The sequence below is a fragment of the Anguilla rostrata genome, chromosome 9 (assembly GCF_018555375.3).
Source record: "Anguilla rostrata isolate EN2019 chromosome 9, ASM1855537v3, whole genome shotgun sequence".
NCBI classification, from domain to species: Eukaryota; Metazoa; Chordata; class Actinopteri; order Anguilliformes; family Anguillidae; genus Anguilla; species Anguilla rostrata.
This window is the reverse complement of record NC_057941.1, coordinates 43,827,902-43,853,812: the sequence shown is the minus strand read 5'-3', so window position 1 is coordinate 43,853,812 and position 25,911 is coordinate 43,827,902. Positions and strand designations below refer to the sequence as shown.

Genomic DNA, 25,911 nt, shown 5'->3' with positions numbered 1-25,911 from the left:
GGCTGTTGCCGCTGGTGACGGGAGGAGCTCGAGATTAAAGTGGGATAGGGGGCGTGGCGCGGCCGTAAGCCCCTCCCATCCCGGCGCCCTGGTAGCCAATCAGGAGCAGCGGGGCGGGCCGGACCCGGTTCGGAAGGCGGGCCCTTGCCTAAGCCCGGCCGGGCCTAGGGGGCCATACGTTTCCCCCAGCGCCGCCGGCTCTGTCACAGGCCCCGGGCTTCGGCAGGGGGAGTAATGTGACAGAGCACATCATTCTGAGGGCAATTACAGGCGGCGGCCGAACCCCTACCCGCCCGCCGCAGACAGGCCGCATTTCAGCGCCGGCGTTTCGGAGTCGGCCCCCGCAAACATCCGTCTCGCCCGCCAGGACCCGGAGAAGACGCCGGCGGCGAGAGATCGGCCTCGGCCCTCAGAGACGGTGACATTCGGAACCCCCGCGAAACGTATTATTACACAAAGCCACTCAGACAAAGCCAATTACATTTAAATAAAAATGTAATTTGCCTCCATGCTAATGCCGCGGTTAAGTTGGGCACTACGTCTTTTCACACTAGAAAAAGCATTAATGAGCAGCTGGGTGACTTAAGTTTTACAAGCTGCTGCGAAACCATTAATCCAGTGTTTGTCTTCAGTCCTGACTAACAGAAGCTACTGCTTAAGAAAATTAGTTTTTACACTTAAATCTACAACACCCTTATATTTAATTGTTTCTTTTTTCCTTCTATAGATGCAGCTCCAGAGTGTTCTAGAAATCTTTTTATAGCCCACGCACACTGAGAAATAAAAATCACAAGGATTTGATTCTGGAATGGACCTCTTTGCTCGGTTTTTTTAGTTTACATTTTGCTGATCCTAAAATGCCACAAATTGCATCGCAACACTGATTAAACGGCTGCCTTTCAAAGAAGTCTTTGAATACACAAGACACACCAGAGGACGACTCCCTCTTCCTGACTGCGGCAGGGAATAAATGTAATGATTGACTCCGCTTCGTTTTTCCTGACTAAGCACTGCACATCGCAAAAATACACTCAACCCTTTGAAGATGAGGTTTTTTTCAAATGCTTTTTTAACATTCCAAGTCAATCTTCTAGAACTCCATTGCTTTCAATTACCAGTGGTGATCGTGACATCAGCATTAGAATGTCCAGTTAAGAACATTCTAATCACACATTTGTGATCTCACACCTTAAACTGTACCGTTTGGTAGTAAAAGGAAAAGCAGGCCTGCTTATTATGGATTACGTCATTTCAATTGGTGAGCCTGCTTTTCGACATTTCAACGCATTTCATTTTAAGTATCCTGCTATTAAGTAAGTTTATTTATGAAATGGCAACAGCCAAGGGGCTTGACAAGCTCGGCGAACTTGGTGTTATCAAGGGTTAGGTTAATGGTGTATTCTGAACAAATATTTGCATTAGCTTCCAGCGTAGATAGCCAAAGCCGTGCGCGGGGTAATTTCAATAACATGTTTGCTTTTGTATTTAACCTCATTTAACCGCAAGCCTGAGGAAGAATCGCACGTGCCAGAGGCCAGAGGGTAGGAGTCCTGCCGCCTAAAGACCTGCTGTAAAGGCGGTTTTAAACACCTACACCTATTTTAATGGAAGTTTCGGAAGGTACCGGAAACAAACCTACCCTGGCTTCACAGTCAGGACCGTGCAGCCGGCGGGAGGGCAGGCTGCGTCCCCGTCCGCGAGGCGCGAGGCGGAATGGAAGCGCGAGCTTTTCGCGTCGGCGTCTTGAACGCGCGCGAGTGTTTTTAATTAAAAGCCGCGGAACCGGCGGGGCGCGTCGGCGAACAGATGCCGGGGGAGCTGGGAAGGCGCGCTCCCAAAAGTGCTCCGGCGGGCCGACGGAGGGGCCTCCCCGCCCGCACCGGAGGCCACGCGCGAGCCAATCGCGCTGCATTATATATGAGAAGCAAACAACGGTCGCGGCGGTTAACGACCATTTTGTTGCTCGCAGGACGTCAGCAGCTCAGCTGTTTGTTTTTTCAGAAATTTCAGCGCCGACACCGTCAGTCCACACCTTTAAGGATATTAGCAATATTACTTTTAATTTTTTAAAATATAAATGTAGGGTTTAAGTTTATGCCACCAAAGCTTTGATATCACGCAAAGCAAAATTAGATTTATTAGAGGGTCCTTAGGGAGGTTCTCTGAACCGGGACAATTATCAGTTAATGTAAAAGAGATAATTTGACGTTAGTGAAGCCTACAAGTAGGCCTATCTTAACGCACCCAATGAACCGTGAACGGCTTGCCTTACAAGCGCTTGATGCGTCCAAATAAACACTTTCACAGAGTTTTTTCTCTCTCTAATGAACCCCCAAGGGTACTGTATTAAACGACAGCTGTGAATCCAAAGACACATTAATTTGGAGTCTTCACCCACCGAGCCCACCCCCCCACCCTCACCCCCCCCCCCCCCCCGCATTGTGCTGTGCGTGTCCCGCACTGTAGAGACCAACTAAGGGCGCGAACAGATTTTAACAAAAAGAAAGGGGGGTGGGGGGTGGGAAATGAGGTCAGTCAATTCGCCATTACTACTGCGAGATAAAGGTCAAAGTCTTCACCTTTTTTTAATTGGATGACAAACTGCGTGCGTGCCAAAGTATGGATGTGCGCAGTGTGCCGCAGGGCCACGGGGAATTTTAAGATCCCACGCGCGTATCGCCACGGCAATAAACACATCGAGCGATGAGGGAATGTCATATGTGACACGTCAGTCATCACACCATACCACCCAATGTACAAAATATATCATTCAGTGACAGCTTGCAAATGCATATAAAGTAATATTTGCTTATTGCCAGAACCGGCAATAAATGCAAAAAGAGAGGCAGGAAGATTAATTGCCAGACAAAAAAAAAAAAAAAAAAGCAATATTTGTCAAAATGGATATTTCCTCATTTGGCAGTCTGCCACAGAAAACAATATGCCTATGAAGAATTGAAGACTTTTTAATGCAGCCAGTGGATTAAATCAAACCTGCCAGGGAGTTGTTTCTTTCTTCACACTATATTTTTTTACATTTTTTTTTTTACTGCTGTTAGTTTTGCGGTTTAAAGCAGAGCTGACATCAATAGATTCGGTTTCACAGTTTTTCTGCGATGTAGTGTTTAATCAATTCTCTCCTCCCCTCCCGCTCTTTGAAATTTTCCGACACGGTTAAAAACCGCCAGTCCCGAGAAAGTCGGCAGGATCATAACATTTAATGACTGTTAAAAGCATCTGGCGGTTACTCCGCGATGTGGCGATGGGTTTATTCGAGACGTGAGCCTGCTTACAGGCTCCGCCACGGAACACCATGTCCTGATTCCCTAATGGTATAGCTGCTGTAACCTTCCCGCGTTAACCCTGTGTGTGCTGTGGCTGAAAAAAATGGCAGTTTGCTTTTCAAATAAACGATCAAGTCTCACCTTCTAAGAAAGCTGAGAACAGAACAGAACAGAACCATTTTATTTTTCCCCCAGGGGAACTTCTGAGTTGAAAACAAATGAGCAAGACGGCTAATCTTACTCTTAATGTTTGGCCTTTTGTTATTCTACTTGTGTAGAGAAGATAGCGGACCTATTGTGATGACTGACGCTAATTATATGCAGATTCGACAAGCGGCTCTTGAATTACAGCATGCGCGGCCATTTTCGTAGACAAACCGTCAGCGGCACGAGAACAAGACTGTGAAACACAGCCGAAGGCCAGAAAGAGACCGCCTGACCTTGAAGATTTAACACAACCCTTTTCATTGTGAATCTCATAAGTCATCATCTATCACATCCAGGTCAGCTCAGCATACTCCTGGCCCAATCAGGTTGCTGTTCATTCACAGACAGTCCTAACTGACCTAAAGTGAAGCTGAGTATGACTAATCACAAATCCCAACTACTTCACAGACAGCCAGTGACACAAACGACTCTTTTACCAGTGAGCTTCAACCATAGAGACAATGTAACCCGAGATCCTTCCTGGAAGAACAGAGTACAGGAAGCTGCTTTTCCATCAGAACACTTCAGATCATTACAACTATTTGCCACCTTAATGTAGTTAATTACTTGAATAATCTTTTAGTTCCGTGATTGCCAGTCATTTAATAGAGAGCTAGAAAACCTGCCATCTTGACAAGCTTTGGGCAACCCAGCATTAGTGAAAGTGGCCATTTGGCAGAGCTTAATTGATCTGAATCAAGCATGTCACGCTCCAAAGAACAGGACTACACCATTTCCAAAGACTCCCAGATCAGCCAGAGAGCAAAAGGAGCAATTACACTATTCTGCAACCTAAATAGTGACGTTGCGTCGTGCATACTGTAATATTTAGGCTAATCCTATTAATTCAGCATCCATCAGTGATAATCGAGTGTTGCTGATATCGCTAATAGGTTGCTTTGACAAGCACACTTCTGTACTCCACACTCATGGAGATGGTGACCAGGCCAGGTCAGTACACAGAACTGGCTATATCACGTAACTCTCCCTCTCTTTAGACAGTGTACCGACTATCGCTGGTGCTACTTTACAGCTCCACTTTGCTAAAGACAAGCGGACTGCAGGGGAGGCAAAGTGGCCAGAAGTCCATGCATTGTTCATACTGCAATCATTCTCTTCCAGAGTTGGGCTGATTTCAATGGGATATATTGGTTTCGACCAAATGAGGATTAAAGTGGGGATGAAGAACCTGGAGCACAATGGCTATGTAATGTGGTTTTTAAACCCCTGCCGGTCCTGGCATTAAGTTATATTGAATCGAAAAGCAAAGATTACACTGCAGTTATTTAGTACTCCTGGATGCGGGCTTTATAAGAGCAGAGGCCCAATAATTTTGCCGTCTCGCGAAGGCAGCGTAATGCACTGCCTCTCAGCCCTCCTGCCTTCCAACACACAGGCTTAATAAACTCCCCGCTCCTCCGCAGCTCACTAGCGAAAAGGCCATCTGCGGCCGTGCGAGCGGAACATTCCGGATTTCGATGCGCTGGGAACACCTCCGAACGGCTCCTAGATCGACAAGAAATGCCTTCCAAAACCCGAAATGACGAAGGGTCTCTGCGGTGCACAGAAACCAAAAGGAAGGAAGGGTGGGGGTTGGGGGTGGCAGGGTGAGAGGGAACACACAGTCAACCCCCCCCCCCCCCCTCTCCAAACCCCACTTCGCAGCCAGGCCGGATTGCGAAAGTCGCACAATCGCTAGACATCTTTTTGTTGCTGGAGGGAAGATTTCCCCAGAACCCGGGCAGAACCCAGCTGGATAAAGAGGGTTCGGTTATGCACCGCATTCCTTCATGCAGCAGCAGTCTTGCCGAATACCTTGCCAGAAAACGTTCTTTTGTCGAGGAGAGTTGGGGGGAGGACTGGGGGGTCATTGTGTCTGCAGGATGCACACTGCCCCTCCGCAGTCTCGCCTCCTTAGCGCCTAGCGTCTAGCGCCTAGCGCCCAGCCTCCTGTGAACCTCTCCTCCACGCACGCACACTCGCCGTGCCACGGCGCAGCCAATGAGGGATGAAGCCGGGGGGGGGGGGGCGGACCCGCGATGTCCGTGACTCGACTGATAGCGCCGCGCTTCAAGGCTACGCAGATGCCGCGCTTTGATCGAGCCTGAAGGGTCCTTCAGACGTAAGAATCCTCCGGGCGTCGTTCGAAAAACGGAAAACGTGCAGCCTAAACACTAACAATGAGATTCTACGCAGCCCCTGCGATTCAATTTTGCTCAACGCACCGATTTATAAAGCACTCAAGCCCGGCGATGTCAAAATAAACAACGCCAGAATAACTATTTTTTGGCAATGAAAAGGAGGTGCGCTCAGCGATATTTATTAGGGATCTTAATATTTAGTCTGCTGCTCAACACTGATTGCACAAGATCAATACAGGAGAGTACCATTTATTGAGTGGCCCGAGATGGGCCTATATAAAACCCAGTGCTTTTACAGACATAAACCGCTGTAGCATTTATTGAAGAACACAAATATTTAGCCATTAAAATGGAGGTTGCTTTCTTTTCAGGCTACTCAAAAGAGGAATGAGAGAAAAGTATTTATAAATTTAAATGACATCTTATCAAGCCCTGCCTAGATGCCTATAGAGATGCCGTAAATACTTTTTTTTAGTCGTAGCCAACACTATGTCAACAGCTTTCTGACCATTATAAATAACAGCACATCAGAGCCAGTGTGGGCAGCACACAGTTTGAAAAAACATAAAATGACATCTGTTGACGTTCAGTCCACTGCAATAGAACATAAATAAGTATCACACTTTAAATTACTCCTTTTTTTCCTACCTTTTTCAGGAATGGCAGGCAACAAGACAGAGTTCTTTGCAGTGCTCTTCAGAAAACAGCATTCGGAAGCCTCAGCGCAAAGTCAGCAAATCTATAATTCTGAGACGGTTTAAAATTTCAACCGGCATCCAGTCTTCATCTTGACACACGCTTGGTAATCCATACTGGCTCTGTATTCACAACAAGCACAGCACAAAAGCACCCCTGCCACAGAGAAGTCAAGTGTACCCTCAACCGAAATGCTAACAGCTGCATCGAATGCCCTCAGGCAGACTGCTGCAAGCAAGAAATGGCCAAGATCAACGGCAGCTGAACAAGATGAAGACTTGCAATGAAACTAGGCACCACAGATAAAAGGCCAAAGACCATCACAAAACATAATTATGGCTTCTCAAATGCTATAAAAGTTGTTCGGACAGGACAAGGGGACCCTACTGTGACCAAAGATTTATTTCCAAAAATGACACTGGGCCAAACATTCCAGAACGTTCATCCAAGCACAAGACACTCGTTCAGTTACGGAAACCACCTCTGCTTACCTGCAAAGCCTCCAGCGTCATGAAGCCAGAAATTGAAAATCCATCGATGATGTCCTCCTCAGCTGAGGTAGACTCCTTCCTCTTCCTCCTCGGAGGTCTGGGTCGGGAGGATGAGGGGTTCCTGCTCTCCTCCCTCTCCGAATCCGAGGAGAGGCGAAGCATGCCGCCCCTCACGTGGTTGTTCCTCAACCCCTTGGACCTCCTCTCCCGGTCTCGCTCCGACCTTGACCTCCTCTTTTTGCGGAGTCCGCCGGACCGTGAGCCATCCATCTCACCAGCAGAGCAAAATCCCACCGACACGTCCTCCTGGCAGGCCTCAACCCGATCGAGGTGTCACAGGCAGGACCCAAAAGGGGGCCTCTCCACAGTCCGCCCGACGGCAAAACCAGTCGCACACGCCGCAGAAGATCCACGGGCAACCAAATAAAATCCCACCAGACTCAACAAAGTCCAGAGCGCATATTCGGAAACCGAACCCAAAAAAAAACGGAGAAACGAACGCAGAATCCACAGGTAGATCCCCAGGCCGAAAGCCAACGCGACCCAACGGCGAAAAGGAAACGACACTCCCCAAGTGAACCAAACACGTTCCCCGCCAAACGGCACTCCCAACTCCAACAGGCGCAAAGGGTTTAGGTGGAATGCAGCGAGCCTTCACCGGACATTTCCCATCGACCTGAATTCATTGTAACGTGCATCACTGTCTTCCTGGTCTCCTCATCCTCTCAATTCAGACTGTGGAGGATCCCTCCTAGAATCGAAAGAGAGGAGAATCATAAATTTAAAACATATCATTTTTGTTCCTAACAACTTAAGAAAACACTATGATACCCACTTGATTTTAATAGTGTTTTAGCAACAAATACCAGATAAAAGGTAATTACCATTTTTAATAATGCAAGACAAATTAATGCTCCATTCAACTGCCCTTAAAATCATCGGCTAACTTTATTATCCCTTTTACAGTGTTGAATTACAAGCCCCTAAGCACAGCTCATTACATTTTCAAAGTGTTCCTTCTACAGTACTTTTGTATTTCTCCCCAGCATTTCACCCCATCCCATCTGCTTGAAAGATCTTTCAACATGCTTTCATTATTTATTGGAATTTCCTGTCTGTAGTTATTAATTAGTTATGGAACTTTTAAACAGCATTTTGCATTTCTCCCCCTCCTTTACTTTACACTTTCCTTCTTGGATTGGCCATTACAGCCTTCATCTACCGCTTTCATTTGCATGCCGTGCCATTTCGAATCAGCGTTAATCTCCAAAAATGTTTTCAACTCGGTTCAGAAATACGTCTCGCCTCCCCGCCACAAATCTCATGATCCCAAAATTCATAAGAACATTTCCTCGACAACAAATTTTATGAACTCCAGCTCCTTCTATACTCCACTGCTTGCAACAAATGTGATTTTAATTATAATCATTAAACTGGAAATATCCAAAGACAGAGAATACATTTCTCCTTAGAAGTGCAGCTTGGGCTTCTGTCATTTCAGATCTGAAATGTCCTCGTTTCGTGAACCTTTTCCCTGACACAACACTAGCAATAGGAAGCTGACAACACTGCATATAAGCCTTTCACAAATTACAGGCACAGTCAAAAGTTTTTTCCCCCCAATCGCACACAACAGCTTAAATGTCCGTCTTCAAAGCAGGTTTTCCATGTGATCAAGATTTTTCTTCTACACTTCACCACATGCTGTACTCTTTTCATGCAGTGCAGAATTGACTGACTTTCATATATTTATGCTGTTTTTTTTCCCACCCAGTTATTTCCCTTCTAAGTAACGTTATATTATTCTTCATATGATTGCTGCCACATAGGCCACTGCAGTCCCTATGTCCCTCTCAGCAGAAATCCATTAGATGATCTCAACAGCATTGTGAGAATAGGCTTATTCTCCTCAACAATAACTAGATTCTCTTGTCTTTCCACAACGGATTCCAAGAGGAAAAAAAAAAAGAAGAACATGGCAGTTTCTCTATAAGCCATCCAACATGTGGTTCCCTGTCTGTTTGCAAGAATCTGAGAACATTTTTGTTAAAAATAATCTTCCCACAGATTTTGGCAGGTTGAACTACAGCAGTTTTCTCTCGTTCTTAAGGGACTGAGATAGGCTGTCAGAAATCTCATCTTCGTTTTTCTGTTGTTGACATGAACACAGAGTCCATTGTGTGTGGATTTCTTCTTCCAGGTGCACATGGATTCCACTGTACTCCATCCTCTGGAAACATTTATGCGTCTCAGTCAGTATTTACCAGGATTAGCAAGACAAACTGGTATTCACATTAGTTGGGGAAAAAAATAAAAGATGAACTTGGAAATGCATCCAACAGCAGCTTGCGTGTCAGTTGATCTCTCTCAGACGTCATCTCTATCATTTGCATTGCGTCTCGATATACTTCAGCCGCGTGCATTGGAATTGCTGCAGAATATCCTTCACGGCGGCAATTCTGCTATTGGTAAATACCATGTAAAGCCTTCACGTCGGAATTAAGTGTGCCACGGCATGACATTTTTTCAGCGAATGCACTTGTTTTCCCACGTCACATACTATCCATTCCATTCTGGCTTCACACATGTCACTCAAAATCTCATTTCTCCCCTTCAGTGGGGGCGAGTGCTCGGCAAATGAGGGGAACACCTTTCCGAACAACCCTCTTCTGACACTCCAAATTATCATGTGTCATTTCAAGCGATCCCTTCAAACTCTGCAATATGGCAAAAAGCTGTGGTTAAACACAAGGTGAAATTAAAAGTAAACCTTTGTATTGCAGCTACACAGTAAGCAAATACTGCAAATCAGCATCCTGCAATAAGCCCTCGCGAATCTGGCGTATTTTGTCGGTTACGTTTTAGCGATACATTTTAACACCCTAATTCCCGAGCCTTCCTCGAACATGATCCAGTTTAGCCTTGAAGCAAAATTGAGCTATCCTATAATGTCCAAAGCCTTTTCCCAGCACCTATCCCTTTAATGTGATGCCCCGTACACGAGTCCTCTCTAATGTCACACATATAAAATAGCTCAAACAAATCTTTAAAAAAAAATTTAATTTCCCCCTCCCCTTCCCTTCTTTCAAACCCTCCTGCTATCACACTCTCTCTTGCTGTCTCTGTTCAGTCCTTTTTGTCTGCCTCTGTCAGTAAATCTCACGCACCGTGGCCAGTCCAGCCCACAACAGCGACTGGCACTGCCTCCTATCCAGCTCCGCTTTATTTCCACAAACACACAAAGCAAGGCTTTTTTTTCCTCCAAGACACGTCATGCAAAACCAAGAAATGCAAACCCTTGCAAGTGGGGGACCATCCGGGCAAGTCGCAGACATTCAGAAATAAATGTTCTTTAAAGAAACAAAACAAAAGGAAAATTCAACAAACAAATAAATCCTGCAAGGAGGCTTAGACGCTCTTCTCCCCGAGTCTGTGCTTCACAATTCCGGAGTGAACGCCAGGCGCATTGATACGGCAGTGCCGCAGTGCCGCTTTACAGGGTATGAGCTTCCTCAGCAGAAATAGTGCTGCCCCTATAGTTGTAGCTACGCGGTTTATAGTTCATGATACATTTTTTATAAAGCCATCGTGTTCCACATTTATCTGAAATAGTTCGTGTATTTGGTAACGTTTTCACGTATCCATGATATAATGCAATGCGCGAACTGCTGCCTATACATATGAATTTGCAATGAGTAGCTACCTCAACTTTTACTGTGGACATATTTTAATGACACATATGTAAATTGTGTATGTACTGTAAGTTAAGTTTGCATGAAAATAATTGATCGTTTCATGTATACTATATCCGTACACATTTAGGATTAATTAAATTATGACAGTTAATTGTCAATTAAATTGTATTTGCTCATTTCAATTTCATGTGACAGTTATGAATTTGGAACGCTTACCAGGGAGGAATAAGTCAGGTAATGCATAGCTATCAAATCGGGCCTGGGTGCTTTGTTTTGTTTATTATTTTAATGATATGCATTTCTTTATTCCCTGTGAAAAATGTCACCACTCTGACTTGTTCTTTAATTATTGTCACCAGTGAGTCAGTCAGGACCAATCGATAGCCGGCACCTCATGATATTTCTAGGTCATGACTCATGAGAGAGTTTTTAAAAAAGAACTATATCAAAAACTCTCGTTACCTATCCACATAAAACAACCAGTTGGAACTCGGACAGAATGTTCCGGATGCTTAAATACCAGACAGTTACTTCTCTGAAATAAGTAAGTGATAGAGCCAAGTACTTAGCGAGTCAAAGTGTGCGCTTTGATGGGGCTTTGAAATATTAATGCAATATATCTCCACGGCTCCTCCACCCGTCATACAGCACAATCCCTCCTCAGCCCGGATGTTTGTTGCATCAAAGCGAATGTTGAGCCATCGCACACAGTCTTATTGACAGCCTTATCCTCCCAAGAATACAGATGCAGGTGTCACATTATCTTTTGGTTATGTAATGTGGATAGGTTTTCACCAGGGGCCAACCAAAGGCCATCAAGCTCATCTCTTCCGTCAAACCGAGCTGAAATTGAAGCCAGGTCTTTTGAGAGAAATGTGTCACAAGCTCTGCCGTTTCTTCTGTTTCTAAGTGTTGATCAAGAAAAGGATGGCGAAGCACCAGATAAGCATTATGCTTAAGTTTTTTTTTTTTGTTTTTGTTTTTTTCTGGACTGTGGAATAAGATAATTTATTGTGACAACACTGCCCACATGGAACAAAGATAAAGTGTATGGGCTTTCTGATTTACAATCTTGAGGGCACTTGGTTATGTCCAATAAACACTGAAAAAAACATATGCCAAAATAAAACAACCTCCACCAGTTTTAGTGGTCATTGTGGAAAATTCTGACGAATTCTGATGTTTCCCTGCACAACTAGTCACTCGTAATCTTTACTATATTGTTCATAACCGAATCTGTATATATTCAAATAATGTATAAATCAGAATGATATGCATTCAGTACAAAAACAAAACAACTTGTACTGGTTGATGTAATGTTTTAATCTGTTAATTTTTATAAGCAAAAACATAAGCACGTACTGAAAATCAATAACATGTATCAGATGGATTGAAATATGCATGTTAAAATACATTTTACAATTTTCCATATCTTTACAAAACAAAACTGAAATAGAAGAGGATGCTTTGTATTCAACATGGTTAATTATCACACTAACTAGATGCATGTTTTTTTTGTTTTTTTTTTTTAAAAAATGTGTTATAAAACAGCACTTTTACACATGGCACACTATGTTTGAAGCAGCAGGCCTGAAGCCAAACCAAAGTTGTTTTTGTAACGGTATATATTTGTGAAATTTAGCTGTGGTGCTGTTGACGTGTTTCCACGGACATGCCTGACCTGAATATACAGTTTGTAAGGTCAAAAATCTACTCAAACCCTTAAAGTATCAAGAGCAGTTTGGCAGTCATTCAGCAGAGCTCTACCCATAGTAACCTTAAATTTTTTTTTTTTTTTTTTTTTTTAAGTCAAATGGTATCTTGGTGAGTTATGATCTTTGTTCCTTTATTAATAATCAATATCCAATTGCTTACATGGGGAAGTTAAGGTCAAGGTCATGATTATTAAAGAATCATAAAACATAATGTGCGTTAACGTTCAATACCTTCACATTTTATGCAACATTTTAGCTTTGTTAACTGCAGTATGAGCCCTCCATTGGGGAGCGTGGCTTTGGTCTCCCTCATTCCTGAAACTGATTCCTAGACTGTTATTCATTAAGGGCATTAATTGTTCTACTTAATACGTTTCAGCTGAAATCATATCTGGACGGCCGCCGTTCCTAATTAAATGGGTGTCGTTATACTGTAGCTGTTTCTCGACAGCGAAAGTGTCTCTGGACGCGTCCCCTCACGTGTTAAAATGGCACGCTAACGATTTCCTCTTTATTTTGAGAGCTTCACAGTTTGTGTCAATAGCGCCGTGGCAACCAAGACTCGGAAGCCTACTTCTCCATATTCAATCAGCAGCTCATTGTGTCCGCCATCACACATGGTGTCTGTTGAGCGGTATTGATTTCCTTTTCCTCTCCTGTGCCTGGAAACCAAGTGTTAGCTCTATGTAAACTCAATTTTAATTAAAAAAAAACTAAAACTTTTTTTTTCAAAGCATCAACGGAACTAAAAGTTTAGATTCAAATTGGACCCAATTGTGTGTCACATCTACATGGATTCAACCGACATTTATTTGCCTTTAACTGTGACTTACAGGGAAATACTTTAGTCTTACTATAGCGTTATTTTCTTCTGCTCAAACTCAGTTACTTTTGGTGATAGTCAAACCTGGGTGTCTGTAAAGAAAAAAATAAATACAGAAAGTCAAGTAAGTATAAATGCAAGTCAAATTTAAGGAGAAATGTTGTGGGGAAACCAGGCCGCATTTACATATTAAAATCACTGCAGCAACTCTGAACTTTTCCTGAAATATACATATTCAATAACTTTAAAAAAAAATATGAGGCCTGCATTCTTCTGGCATTCCATTAAGCAAAAAAATTTGTATCTAGTTGCCAAGGTCAGGCACATACTGACAGTTCATTTACTGTCAGTGCTAGTACTTCAGCTGTGTGAACAAAATGATAAAGCCAGTGGTCAAATTTAAAAAAGAATTTCACACATTTTCTGCGGGACAGGTAGATAATTATTTTACCTCAATTCTGTTTTTTTTTTTTTATATATCATGAAAAATAAGAAAGAAAAAAAAAAAGCCGAAAAGTCAGCAGAACCTGCTGAGAGGTGTCCTGCCTTTCTCATACTGTGTATTTACGCTGACGTGGCGATAATTCACGACTGTGCGTTTAACGCGCGTGCCCACGGGGTGAGAAATCATTACGCTAATAATGAGAAAAACGTCGGATCCTGAGACTATATTATCGCAGCAAAGCAATTTACGCGAGGAGCTTACACACCACCGAAAGAGAGGAACATCAATAGCTTATCATAACCAGATTAGTTCAAAATAAATAAATAAATAAATAAATAAAGGCTGTAAGCTCAGGGTAATCAATGATAAATGTAAAACAAGCCTGTGCAGTCCCTCCCACTGCTTGTGTCTTGGAGTGGGAGTGTGTGTGTGTGTGTGTGTGTGTGTGTGTGTGTGGTCTTGCCCTCGCTGAATCAGAAAATAGGATCTCGGGCCAGCTTATTTTTAGCACTGTATAATGATCCTGTGAATTAGTGTGCTGCACAAATTGCGTTGGAGTGCTTCTACTCCAGGGCCTGCTAACAGGGGGTTCACAGCTACAGTACAGCCGAGGCTGTCTGCAGCCTGCACGCTTGACCCTCTCTCTCTCTCTCCGTCCAGGAGGAGCCTGCCCTTTCGCGTGTGCGACGGAAAGGGAAGAACAAGGTTCCGCTAATTAAACTGTCCCAACTCTCTCGTTACGAGAAAAAAGATTAAAAAGTTCTCCGCTGACCCGTTGGCTTCTCTTTTAATTGCGTTTAATTGCGACGACGCTTTTGTGGGAATCTAGATGTCCTCCCCTTTTCTGTAGTTACGCCCCCCTCCCAATCAGCTGTCCTCCACGTAGATCAGAAGTTTGAAAACGTGCATTCGTTCACGTGCGTGGGCTATAAACTGTTTTGTACAAATAGTCAATCTTTTGCCGCTGCCACGAAACCATGGAAGACGCCTTTTTTGCGGACGATAGCTGCAATGGCCTCTTGTTACAAAGCAGTCATAACTGCATATATCTGTGGCATTTATGTTGTGTTGACGATCATTACAAATACTTTTGGAAGATGCCTTTTTCGTTGACAATAGCTGGAATGGCCTCTTGTCAGAAAGCAGTTATAAGTGTATGTGTCTGTGGCATTTATGTTGTGCTGACGCCCATTAGTGGAGCGTGACACATCTTGACCTGAGCCCTTTTCTTCATTGCAGCAGAATACACTCAGAGTGTGTGGGGGGGGGGGGGGGGGGGCTTATGAATGGGTGCCTGAGGGAAGCACCCCCCCCCCCCCCCAAATGGTCAAGCATTTATGAACATTCATTCTCATCCAAGCACTCCAACGCTGGCCCCTTGACCCTCGTCTCACGGCTGAACAGTGGGACAGGCGTTTTGGGGGGGGGGGGGCGGACCAGGGGGGCTCCACCTGGGGCCCCCTGTCAGCAGCTCTTAGAAAGATAATGTCAGATAGCTCGTGCTATCTATAGCCCCTTTCACAGGGACCTGCTTGTGACACGAGGAGAGAAACCCCGTAGAGAATGTTCAAGTCCTTGCATTATCTTTTTGAAAATTTACTTCATATTTGGTCATTCAAGGAGGAGGCATTTCAGCAGGAATGGCCTGGGCTGGAATCCATTCGATGGATGGCAGAGAAAAATATGCAAACTGAACTACAACCCACTAAAGATGTAAAAAATTTGAAGGAAAGAAAGCCATGATTTTTTTTTTCTACAAAGACACCTATCATTTTTGTCTCCCAGGCGAAGCAGTGCTTCACCAAGCTGCTAACCATCAGAGCCTATCGCGTATTCACTGACCGTGTGATCAGACCAATCAACGTGTCTGAAATCATTTCAATGCGAACGTGTTGAGCGCGCGTTCGCAGAGCTGGGTGTGAAGATACGTCTGATCTGTTACTGAGAGTGAGTTTAAAGAGTAGAGCACTGGAAACTGTCACAGCTGCAAAAACCCAACTGTCATTTATAATCATTTTAAGACGGAACGGCTGCAACCGCTTATTCTTTGTAAATCCCCAAAAGAAAAATTGTGCATTTCATGTTGTGTTGAAGTGAAAATAACAGCAGATGGCTCTAATTATGGTATTGTATTCACAGATACATTTTGGTATTATATTCCTTGTCATATAATTTACACAAGCAGCATGCATTCATTGGTGTGTCCTCATCAAGAAAACTCTCAGGGATTGCTGTAATGATATGGTGCATATGCAACGGCTTCTGGTTTTTCCGCTGCCAATTTTCACATTTGTTGTGTAGTGGGGGACCGGCAGACACCTTTAAAGCACACAGTGTCCCCCTTTAAAAGGGTTCTGCCAAAATAAAACTAGAACACTCCTGCTGTGACATTCTACTAAGGCATTCAATTTTTATATTAACATATGGCTGAGCAGTCATATTTTGGAGTTTGATTAACTTTTGTTTACTGATGAATTTTCCCACTCAAGGTGCCAAGTATAAGTCAGTCAAACCAGTGATACAAAGTTTGCACAATGGCGTGTAAGTTAAAATGCGTTTACATGTTTTGGTACAGTTTGAAATGTCTTTTAGGTTAGAAATATGTCTTAACATTTCTGTCAGTCCAAGGGAATATTATGTTTCGGATCCATCGCATGAGTAATGCACTACAGTTACCAACGTTAATTAAGGTTCGGTTAATTTGCATCTATTGAAAAACCTGTTGAAAGAATGGCTATCATTCATCAAACATTCAAAATATATTTTCCTGGTAGGGTATATTTCCCTGTTTTTTTATACTGTAAATGGTAAAGAAACGATTATGACATGTTTCAAAACTGTGGGGATATCACCATTCGGACGAGTATACAGGGTCACTCTCTCCCTGACACATCTCAGATGGTAAAGGACACAGTGAAATACTCAATAACTCCAGGGCCTCGGTGAGCTAAATTTGTGCGTGCAGCATCCGTCTTGGGCCAGGAAGCTCGGGGCGAATCTCATGATAATGCACTTCAGATTATTTGGGAGCCTGTGAGCTTCTATTCATCTACATAATCATGTAAAGCTGATTGGATGGCGGGGTGATTGGACTGCTTATTCATCACTGGCTGACATTTTTCTCTCCAACATTCACCGAGTAATATTTTCTGTAGGCTCAACTCTTTTACTTTGAAGTGACAAATGCACTCAGACCCATTACATGCAACAGCGAAGCTAATTTGTTTAGCTGCATAGCATTAAAGGGCACCTCCATTTGCAGTGGGGGTTGTGATGTCACAATCATTTTTTATGCGCTCTGGCTCCTGTGTAAGTGTAATAGGGTCATTGGAAGTGAATGGGAGATTACTGGACCCCTGTTGCCAGGATTCTGTGCGTGCAGTGTGTGGGTGTGTGTGTGTGTGTGTGTGTGTATGGGGGTGACTGTTTATTGATATGGGCTCATGGTGGTTAGCATTTGCAAGCTATATTTGCACAGCCAGCAAGTAAAATCTCAGCTGTCATTATGCTACTGTAACTAGCTAGTAACCCCAAACATCTTAATTGTTTAACTATACAATGATTAATACAGTATCCTTCAATAATAGTAGTTAAACATAACAGCTGAGCTGACACAAACCCGAGGTTTGTTTCTTTTCTTTTTTTTTTAAAACAAAGATTAGCAGATTAAGTGCACTACAAAAACAATGTACATGCTGGGCATGAAGGCAGTGGAAAAACATTAGACCACATGCCAACTCCACTTGCACAAGTTGTTGTAGTAACTTATTTCACAAAGCTTTATTTTTTTTTTTAATTGTTCCCTTTTTTGAACTTTTTTCTAATTTCTTCTTCACAGACTGGCAGACGCACAGGTCTGATCACAATAAACATTCCCCCCAAGACACTATTACGTATGCATCCTTGCAATTGAAAAAAAAAAAATATTTACATTGGTAATATTAAACGGGAAGTGAGACACAAAAAAAATCCTCTGATTTTAATATATGATGCCTGACAAAGCCATCTTTGAGCATGTTTCCGCCGCTGACTGCCACAATCAATCATGGCTCCTCTTCCGAGCCTGAGCGCTCGGCGCGGCGATAGCCAGCTCTGCGACAGCTTGCGAGCGTAAGACAAAAAGCCGGACACAATTGGCAGCGTGCTGCGTGATTACCGAATGACAATAGCAATTCACGCGATCGCTTTGTTACACGTAAGATGCTGTTAATCAGGATTTCCCCCGACAAGTCATTTCAATATTTATGATTTATGAACAGAACTTACAACCCCCCCCCCACCACCGCCACCCCCCACCCCACCCCTCGGCCTCCTTTAAGACTAGACTCTTCTCTTCTCAGCAAAATTGATTTTTTTCCACTGTTCTGAGAAATTCCAAACAATAAGGACACGAGCAGCTAGGGTAAAAATCATATTGATTATAAGCAGCTAATCCGCAGCTGGGCAGTCATACGGAGATGCTGACGCCATAAATGTCCTTGTGAAGTGTTGAGCGTCACAGCTTGACCCCTGGCAGGACACCGCCCTGCGAGACACTGAGCTAGAGGCTGTTACTGTCCAACTGTGACGTAAGGGTCACAAGAGACCTATTTGACCCCCAACCTAGAACAGCATGTGTGTGTGTGTACGTGTGTGTGTGTGCGCGTGCGTGTGTGTGTGTGTGAGTGTGTATGTGCGTGTGTGTGAGCGCGTGTGTATGTGTGAGTGTGTGTGTGTGCGTGAGTGTATGTGTGTGTGTGCATTTGTGTGTATGTGCGTGTATGTCTGTCTGTATGTTTCATTCACAAATTTGCTCGGAATCATTTTTCAATTTCAGTGCACGCATTTGTATTTGTATATATGGCTCAGAATCATACATTTGGACACACGTACAGTAACAATCCATTTGCGTACATTCAAATTTACATGCAGGCATTAAGCAGGTGCTAATTTATTCATGTCACATTCACGTGCCACATTGTCTCGGTAATCATCACTGCGATCGGTCCTACTGCCGCACGCACACCGCGTCGTCACACCGAGGGAGGAGCGTCCAGTTATTTGCCGGGATTCGAGCGCGAGTGCGAGTCCTAGGGACGATGACACGCTACTGAACGCGCGCTGAGCGGCCGATTAGCTTGCTGTCCGCCGAAAAGCCTCAGAGTGTTGCACTGCGGTCCCCTGTCGGCCCAGGGGAGAGCTTTCGCCAGCTTGCGGCAATAGAGATGAGAAAATTATTTCACAGTCAGCCGGAAAAATAAATATATAAATAAAAACTTAAGAATAGAGATGCAGATTAAATTGCTTCTCTGGGCCGTTGGGGGGTTATGGGATGGAAGCGTCTGCTTTCTTCCATTACTCACTGACAGGAAGCTATAATGTCCCCGTATCCTGTTTTACATATTGCGTACATGTCTGCCGGCGGGAAAAGCAGAGCTCAGTGGACGAGACGGAAGCGTACGACGCCCGCGCGCGGAAACAGCGACCGCGGCAACCGGACGACGGTGCGGTGCGGTGCGGCCCGGCCCGCGCGCGGGTCACGTGACGCACGAGGAGGCGCGCAAACATTTTCTCTTCCCCCCCCGCGCGGACTTCCCCAGCCGGGGCTAATTGGGCCCTTTATGAAGCGGAATGAGAACAGTGCGTCTCATTGTGCGGCCCCCTCTCCCCGGGATACAAGGCGGGGGGTGTTTTCCATTTACTCAGCCCCCGCCGCCGCGTCCCGCAGGGCGAGCTCCGGAGAGAGGGGGGGGGCGAGCCGCGCTCCGTTATCAGCGTTAGGGCCCCGTTCCGTCGGCACGCCCAGCCCGAGCGGGGGGGACGCCTGATTGCCGTAATAGAATTCGCAAGTAAGAGCCCAAATGAAGTGGATTGTAAAAGACAGAAGTGACGTGAAATGTGCTAGTCGGAAGGGGAAAATGGAGGGTTGTGGTGGGCCGTGCTAAGAGGTGGGGGAAGGGGTGCGGGTGGGGGGGTGCGGGTGGTTGTGGGCGGGGCGCGGTCGCACGGTTCCCTCTCTCATTCGTCTCTTCGGTCTACGCCTCGCTCGGGTTATGCAAATGACGAGTTTTTACTGCCGGTAGTTTTACGACGCGTGCGCTGCCACGGCAACCCGCCCTGACACTCATCCGGGCCGTTATTTAGGAAATCCGCCTCATCAAAAAATACGCCAGCTGGTGACAATATTTACGAGCACGGTGTCCTTAGTGGGCCAGTCACTATGAATAACAAGCAGAGGTAGCTCCCATGTATAATTTCCTAATTGCCCTGCAATTTTATTCATCTAATATTATCTCTAATAATTAACCCAGAGGATGGGCGGGGGGGAAAAAAAACAACATTATCAACAGCTTAACAACACCACTGTTTCACGCCAGAGCTGGAGCCAGAACCGGCAGGCCTTGTTACGGCACTGTTGCTTTTTCGGCACGTCACCACAACCGTAACGCATGACATCGCTCGGGATTCTGGCTTCGGACCGGAGTGAGCTGGTCATGTTTTTCCGAGGTTATTCGGGAAACCGCAGACTCCACATTACTTATGCGTACCTCGGGTGGTTTACTGTGTGTGCCCGTGGTGGCCCGTTCTTTCCTAGCCGACCTTGTTTGTCAGCTTGGATGCTAACAACGCTATTGATGGAAGCAACAGTTACACAGCTTGCTCGCACTGTAAGTAGGGGGTAGCAGGCTGGCTTTAACTCAGCGTGATACAAAAATACAATGGATGAAAAAATCCAGAACAAAATCTAAAGGAGCCTGCCTGGTTAGTGCTCTACCACGGAAAAGGAATATAAGTGGACGGGAAGATTTGTCACAATTGTTCTATGATTGTACTTAAATGCATACGGCACATGTGTGTGTGTGTGTGTGCGCGTGTGCTTGTGTGTGTGTGTGCATGCGGGTACATGCTTATACTGTAATCTATAATGTGTATACTAGTGTGTGCATATAAATATAATTTCCTTCCCCCCATTTTCTCCCATAGGAAATAGCCAGCTCTGCTAAGCTCTTACATCACCTCAATGCCAGCCACAGCCTTAGCAGCTGAAGTGCATGCCCTCCTCCATCCTCCATACATACACCTGTATGCGTACACTTTGTGAGCCAGTGACTGTTCCCCACACAGCAATCCCACAGGAGAGCTGGTGCAAATCAGAGGGGAGGGGCATCTTCCACTTCCTGCTACCACTGCTGTGCCCGCTGCTGGGGGGCTAGATGGTGCTCCTCTGTCCCACCTGACTTTGAGAGCTCCCAGTCATGGCCTGGTGCATACACACCATATTTTTGATTTTAGGGTCTGGGCTACACTGGTCAGCTTATGGTAGGCCCCTTTATCTAATGAGCCACGATCCTCCCCCACCGCCCCCCGCCCCCCCTTTGACATAGCCATATGTCAGTGATTTTCATTCCTGGTCCTGGAGAGCCACGGGGTCTGTTGGTTTTTTGTTTTCGCCTTAATATCCGCAACCATTTCAGACTCAAGAAACCAGGTGAGGTGAGTTAACTGTGTAATCGACTGCTTAAATCGGTCAATTAAGTGCAGAGTAACAACAAAAAAACCAGCAGACCCTGTGGTTCTCCGGGAGAGAAATGTAGATTGCTGCACAACCAGAGATTCTATATTATACCGCAGAGTACAACAGTCACAGAAGATGCCAGGTGGTTTCTACCCTCTCAATGTTCAGAGGAGCAAACCCATATGGCAACATCGTCTGTGAGCTTTTTTAAAGTTACATCTGTAGATCCGAGGGCAGTTTCAGTCTGACTGTGGTGGCCTTTCTGATACGTCTGTCTTGCATGGCGGCACAACCACCTAATTGCGATGTAATTGTGGCAACATTCTCAAGATTAATTTCCTTCTTCATCAAGATAAATGAGCACTCCATAACAACAGCATGAATCTGCAATTATCCTCTTCAGTCTCACCTCGAGCTGGAGAAATGCTTTGGCGACGGTGTCTTCTCTCAGAGGGAACAGCAGTTCCTCGCATATAGTGGAGCTCGCGAGCTGAAGTAATAGCTACGTGTCTGTTGATTTATTGACGGGGAGCTGAAAGATCTAATGAGATATTTCATTTTGAGGGAGTTTGCAATTCAGTGTGGCTGTTAATGTCAGATGTGCATTATAGGTAGGCTTACGCCAGGAGTGAATCAGGCATTAAGACTGCTCTTTCGGCTCATGGCATATGTAGTGGAAATGCTATTCGCAACAGCGGGGATCAGCAATACGGGTCCTGGAGGGCCGGTGTGCACGCAGTATTTTGTTCCCACCGATTACCCTGGATAAATGAGCTAATTGGCCCTATACACCAACACCGTTTCATTTGTAGATTAGATCAGAGCAAAAACGTTTCATGTAGGGACACGAGAACAGTCTTTGGCTGTCACTCATGGGCTTATCGAGAAATGTAGTTAAAATGTCAGATGGCATACATGTTAGGGCTAATTAAGTAATTAAGGCCAGAAGCTGGCATGAAAACCACAGACAGATATGGCTCTTGATGCCCACCTCTGTACTATAGCAAATGCATTTTCATTATTTTTAACCTCCTTTTTTTCATGTTCTTGTAGGCAGGTATATTTTAATATGCTCTTGTCTCATGACAGTACCACACCCACACACACAGGGGGCACTGTAGCGATTATTAATAGCAAGAGGACATGCAGCTGTTACCCATGTAACCCTGCCTATAGGCCACCCTGCTCCCATTGGACGAATTCCAGCACTGCAGTCTCCCAATAAAAGTCTACTAATCACAGATCCCAGAATCCAACTCGCAATATCTAGGACAGTGTTGTCCAAATAGGGCTATATCTGTTACTGGATTACATGCTGACATCTGCTCTAAACTATTTAATTAGCCCAATCATTTACTAATTGGTATTTTAGCTACAGTTCATTTCCTGGTAAGTTCATGTATGACTGTTGAAGACTGTTCCTGTGTCCAAACATGTTATGTGGTCTAATCTATGGTTAAACCAGCATACATGTATTCAGCTAATTAGCTAAATTGGCCAGTGTAACTGGTGGCGAGGAAAAACCAGCAAACACACTGGCTCTGCATGAACGGCATTGGCCACTCCTGATCTAGGATATCTTCAAGAGCTGATCCTCATATGGCTGATCTGTGAAGGTAAAACAGGCCACACTGGTTCTGATTCAAGTTTCCATTGGGATAATAAAGCCTGCATTGTCACGTTTCTTTCATAGGTATTAATATACATTACATAGTAGATACTGTAGTCAATGCATGTGTGCTGTATATGTAGGTGCAGAATATAGATGCATAATTAGATTTTACCTGTAAATGTGAGAAATGACATTAAAGGCTTCAGTACACACATTTTATAATTAATCGATAATGTTGCATATTTCCAATTACTAGACATGTGGATACATACACACGCACAGGCACACATGATACACACACAAACACGGGCACAGCCGCAACAGGAAACATAATTGTGTTGAGAGAGGTATTATACAAATATCCGCATTTCCTTTTGTAGATGTGTGACATTTAAAAGATCATCAAACTCAAACTCAGTAATCACATGCCAAATAGATTTCAAATCCTATCCAACTCAACTTAAACACAGCTATTACTAAAGCAATGCGAAGAGCTGGAGATGTTAAAGCTAATTATATCAAAGTGTCTGTTTGCAATTACACAGAGAACTCATGAATTCTTCATGAAGTGTTCCTAGACTTCAATAGACTCCGAGAAAGAAAGATAATTGGGAGTCAAAGAACATCAACCGAGGGTTCGCCCATTTATCTCCAAGCCTCGGCCGAGCGTCAGTTAATTAAGTCACGAGATGGTGTTCTTTTGATTAAGGGACAGAAGGCACCTTTCCCGGCTGCGAAAGGAACACTAATGGGACACGTGTGGGGCTATCCGCTCTCCAGATCTACAGGCCATGTTCTTTCACTCCTTAAGATCTCTCAGATGCACCTGAGATCAAAATTCTCTTGACCTCGATTCTCAAACAATAAACCAAACCCTTCACCCTCAGACCCCAGGACAATGAATGAGTCCACGGTTCACAGATTTCTGCTGGCTAGGTAAAAAAAAAACTTAAAACTCCATAGGTTGCTCTCTGGTCTGAACAAAGCATGAAATCCACAAATCAAATGAAAAATCCTCCCGTAACCATGGCATCATTGGGAAAATAGCAACACATGATGAATGGACGCTGAGACAGCCGAGCCGGGGTCTGAGAGCAGCTTTGACAGAGCGTGTCTGGGAGCACAACCAACACGTGTACGCGGTCAATATTTCTCATCGGGAAAATGACTGCGGCTCTTTCGAACGTCGGGAAGTGCCAAGGCTGGACCAGGTATTTAAAATGAAAAATTACATCTGGTCTTTTACCTGAGGGCAAAGATTTACCTCGAGTACATTGCTGGAGTCTTTTTTTGTTTTTTTGTTTTCGGTCAATAAGAAGTGCCCGGAGACACGGTACTCACGGCGCACGCTGAGAGAGGCAGCGTACCTCTGGGGAGAGACCTGAAAAGGAGCTGGTGCCAGCTCTCACTCAATCTCTGTTTCCAGCTGTACCTGGAAAGCAGAGTCCAAACAGCGCCTTGAAAAACTGAAGGTTTGGCCTCACAGATGAGTCCCCTCCACGCCACCAGAGAATCCACTCAGCTCTTCCAAATCAGTAATATAATATACTCCATCAAAAACATATACGTGGTTTTCACATAGGCCCAGTGTGCTTGATCTGACAAGACTATATTATATATTATATTAACACAAATCTTCTGTTGATTTTCTTTAACATGCATGTACTGTATGACTTAAAATGGCCGCTTTTCGAATCATGTTCATGTACGTGATTGAGCTTCTATACGGTGCCATGCGGATACAAACGTCTCTGTTGAAGACAAAGAGAAAACTGTTACTCGGGTAGCTCGTTTTCCACGAACGCTGCTGCTTTTCTTTCGAACAAAAAAAACATGATTTTCTTGATTTACTGTCAGAAAATCCACTTCCTGTAGTAACCAATAAGTTGTAAGTCTGTCTGAATTTAGTTACCCATTTTGTCAAAGGGGTTTTTTTATAACATAACTGCAGCTGTTCATCGCATGGAGAAAATTCAAAAACGCGAAACGTCTCAAATAAATTCAAGTTTGGGTTGCTCGGTGTGCGTACATCAGCAGTTCCCTGGGAGCGGGGTTATTGATTGGTGCTCTGCTCAAACTTGACAGTGGCACTACAAGGCTGTGCCGCACACCAGAAGTGACAGGCGGCCCCCAAAAGCAAATGGAGGGACTGATGTGACAGATGGGTGGGTGGGGGGGGGAGCAGACAATCTGGCGGATAACCGGAGATCTGTTAATAAAGACGACGCCGTTCCCTGATAGGCCGGGGGGGTTTCGTGCTACCGGCGGAGGCGCGGCCGCAGCCCCTGGGTTTGCTGCAGCTCTACCGGCGGTAAAATGGGGGGGTGGAATGACATCACAAAATGACAGCGAGAAAGTGACATCACAGTCGCGCCCGTGCTTTTTCCCCCGGCGCGATTCGTTATCCGGTTCCACGGAAAACTGCGGCGAGAAACGTGGAAGAGAGGAGGGCGGGGGGGAATCGTGGCGCGCTACGGCTACCCGCCCGACACGGAACATTTTCCGACACGACGTCACGCGTGGCAGGCGCAGGCGGCGTTTTATCTCCGCGCCTTTGATGTTTAAGCGTCCGTTTCCTTACGGCGGGCGCTCTCGTTTTACACGCCCGCTATCTTTTTTTTTTATTATTATTTTTTTTCCTTCCCCACGCGGCTTGATTGTGCAAATTATTTCTAGCCCGAGAAAACGTTCCACTATGAATGCCGGGGGGAAGATGCATCGCTGAGCAGATAATTGAACAATGAATTTCAGAGGCAATAAAGGCAAAGTCCTCCTCTGCTATTTAGCATATTAATGAGAGCCATTTTAAATGTGGCTGCGGAGGAATTTCAAACGTAGCTTTCCTTGCGTCTCAGGGCCTCTCTCCTGCTTCCACTTGGAACGGCTCACCTCTCTGGTCTCCGTTCACCGCTCCGGAATCATGACGAACAAGTCTCGTAACTCTTCACCAAACCACCCGTTAATCCGCTCCGAGCACATTAACACCTTTGAGAAAAAACCAAATGGCTTAAATACAGAAAAGCAGATGCAAACCAGGTATATTTGTCCACATTTCCCTTTCCACTTGAATCTGTGTGATTTTATTTAGCTGTATAACAAGTTTACGGATGACGTGCGCTTCCCAATAATGTGATTCATTGTGTTGGTTAGACTTACATTGAGTAAAGAGAGGCAACAGTACACTTTATGTTTAGCACCACTGTGATTTACGTTGCTGGCCACGTAATGAAAGCCTAATAAATGTTATTTGTCTCATATTCTCTATATGCCTATGCATGTGACTCATTTGTAGTGTTTGGAGGGTGAA

The 25,911-nt window shown here is 44.7% G+C and overlaps 1 protein-coding gene across 1 annotated transcript in view; it reads right to left on the bottom strand.

Annotated features, from left to right (window-relative positions):
• Window positions 1-25,911, bottom strand: part of auts2a (activator of transcription and developmental regulator AUTS2 a) — a 554,127-nt gene that overhangs the window by 343,002 nt on the left and 185,214 nt on the right. The window contains 1 exon segment of the mRNA XM_064352323.1: window positions 6,820-7,570. Coding sequence (XP_064208393.1) covers window positions 6,820-7,089 — 270 coding nt within the window. The 5' untranslated portion in view covers window positions 7,090-7,570.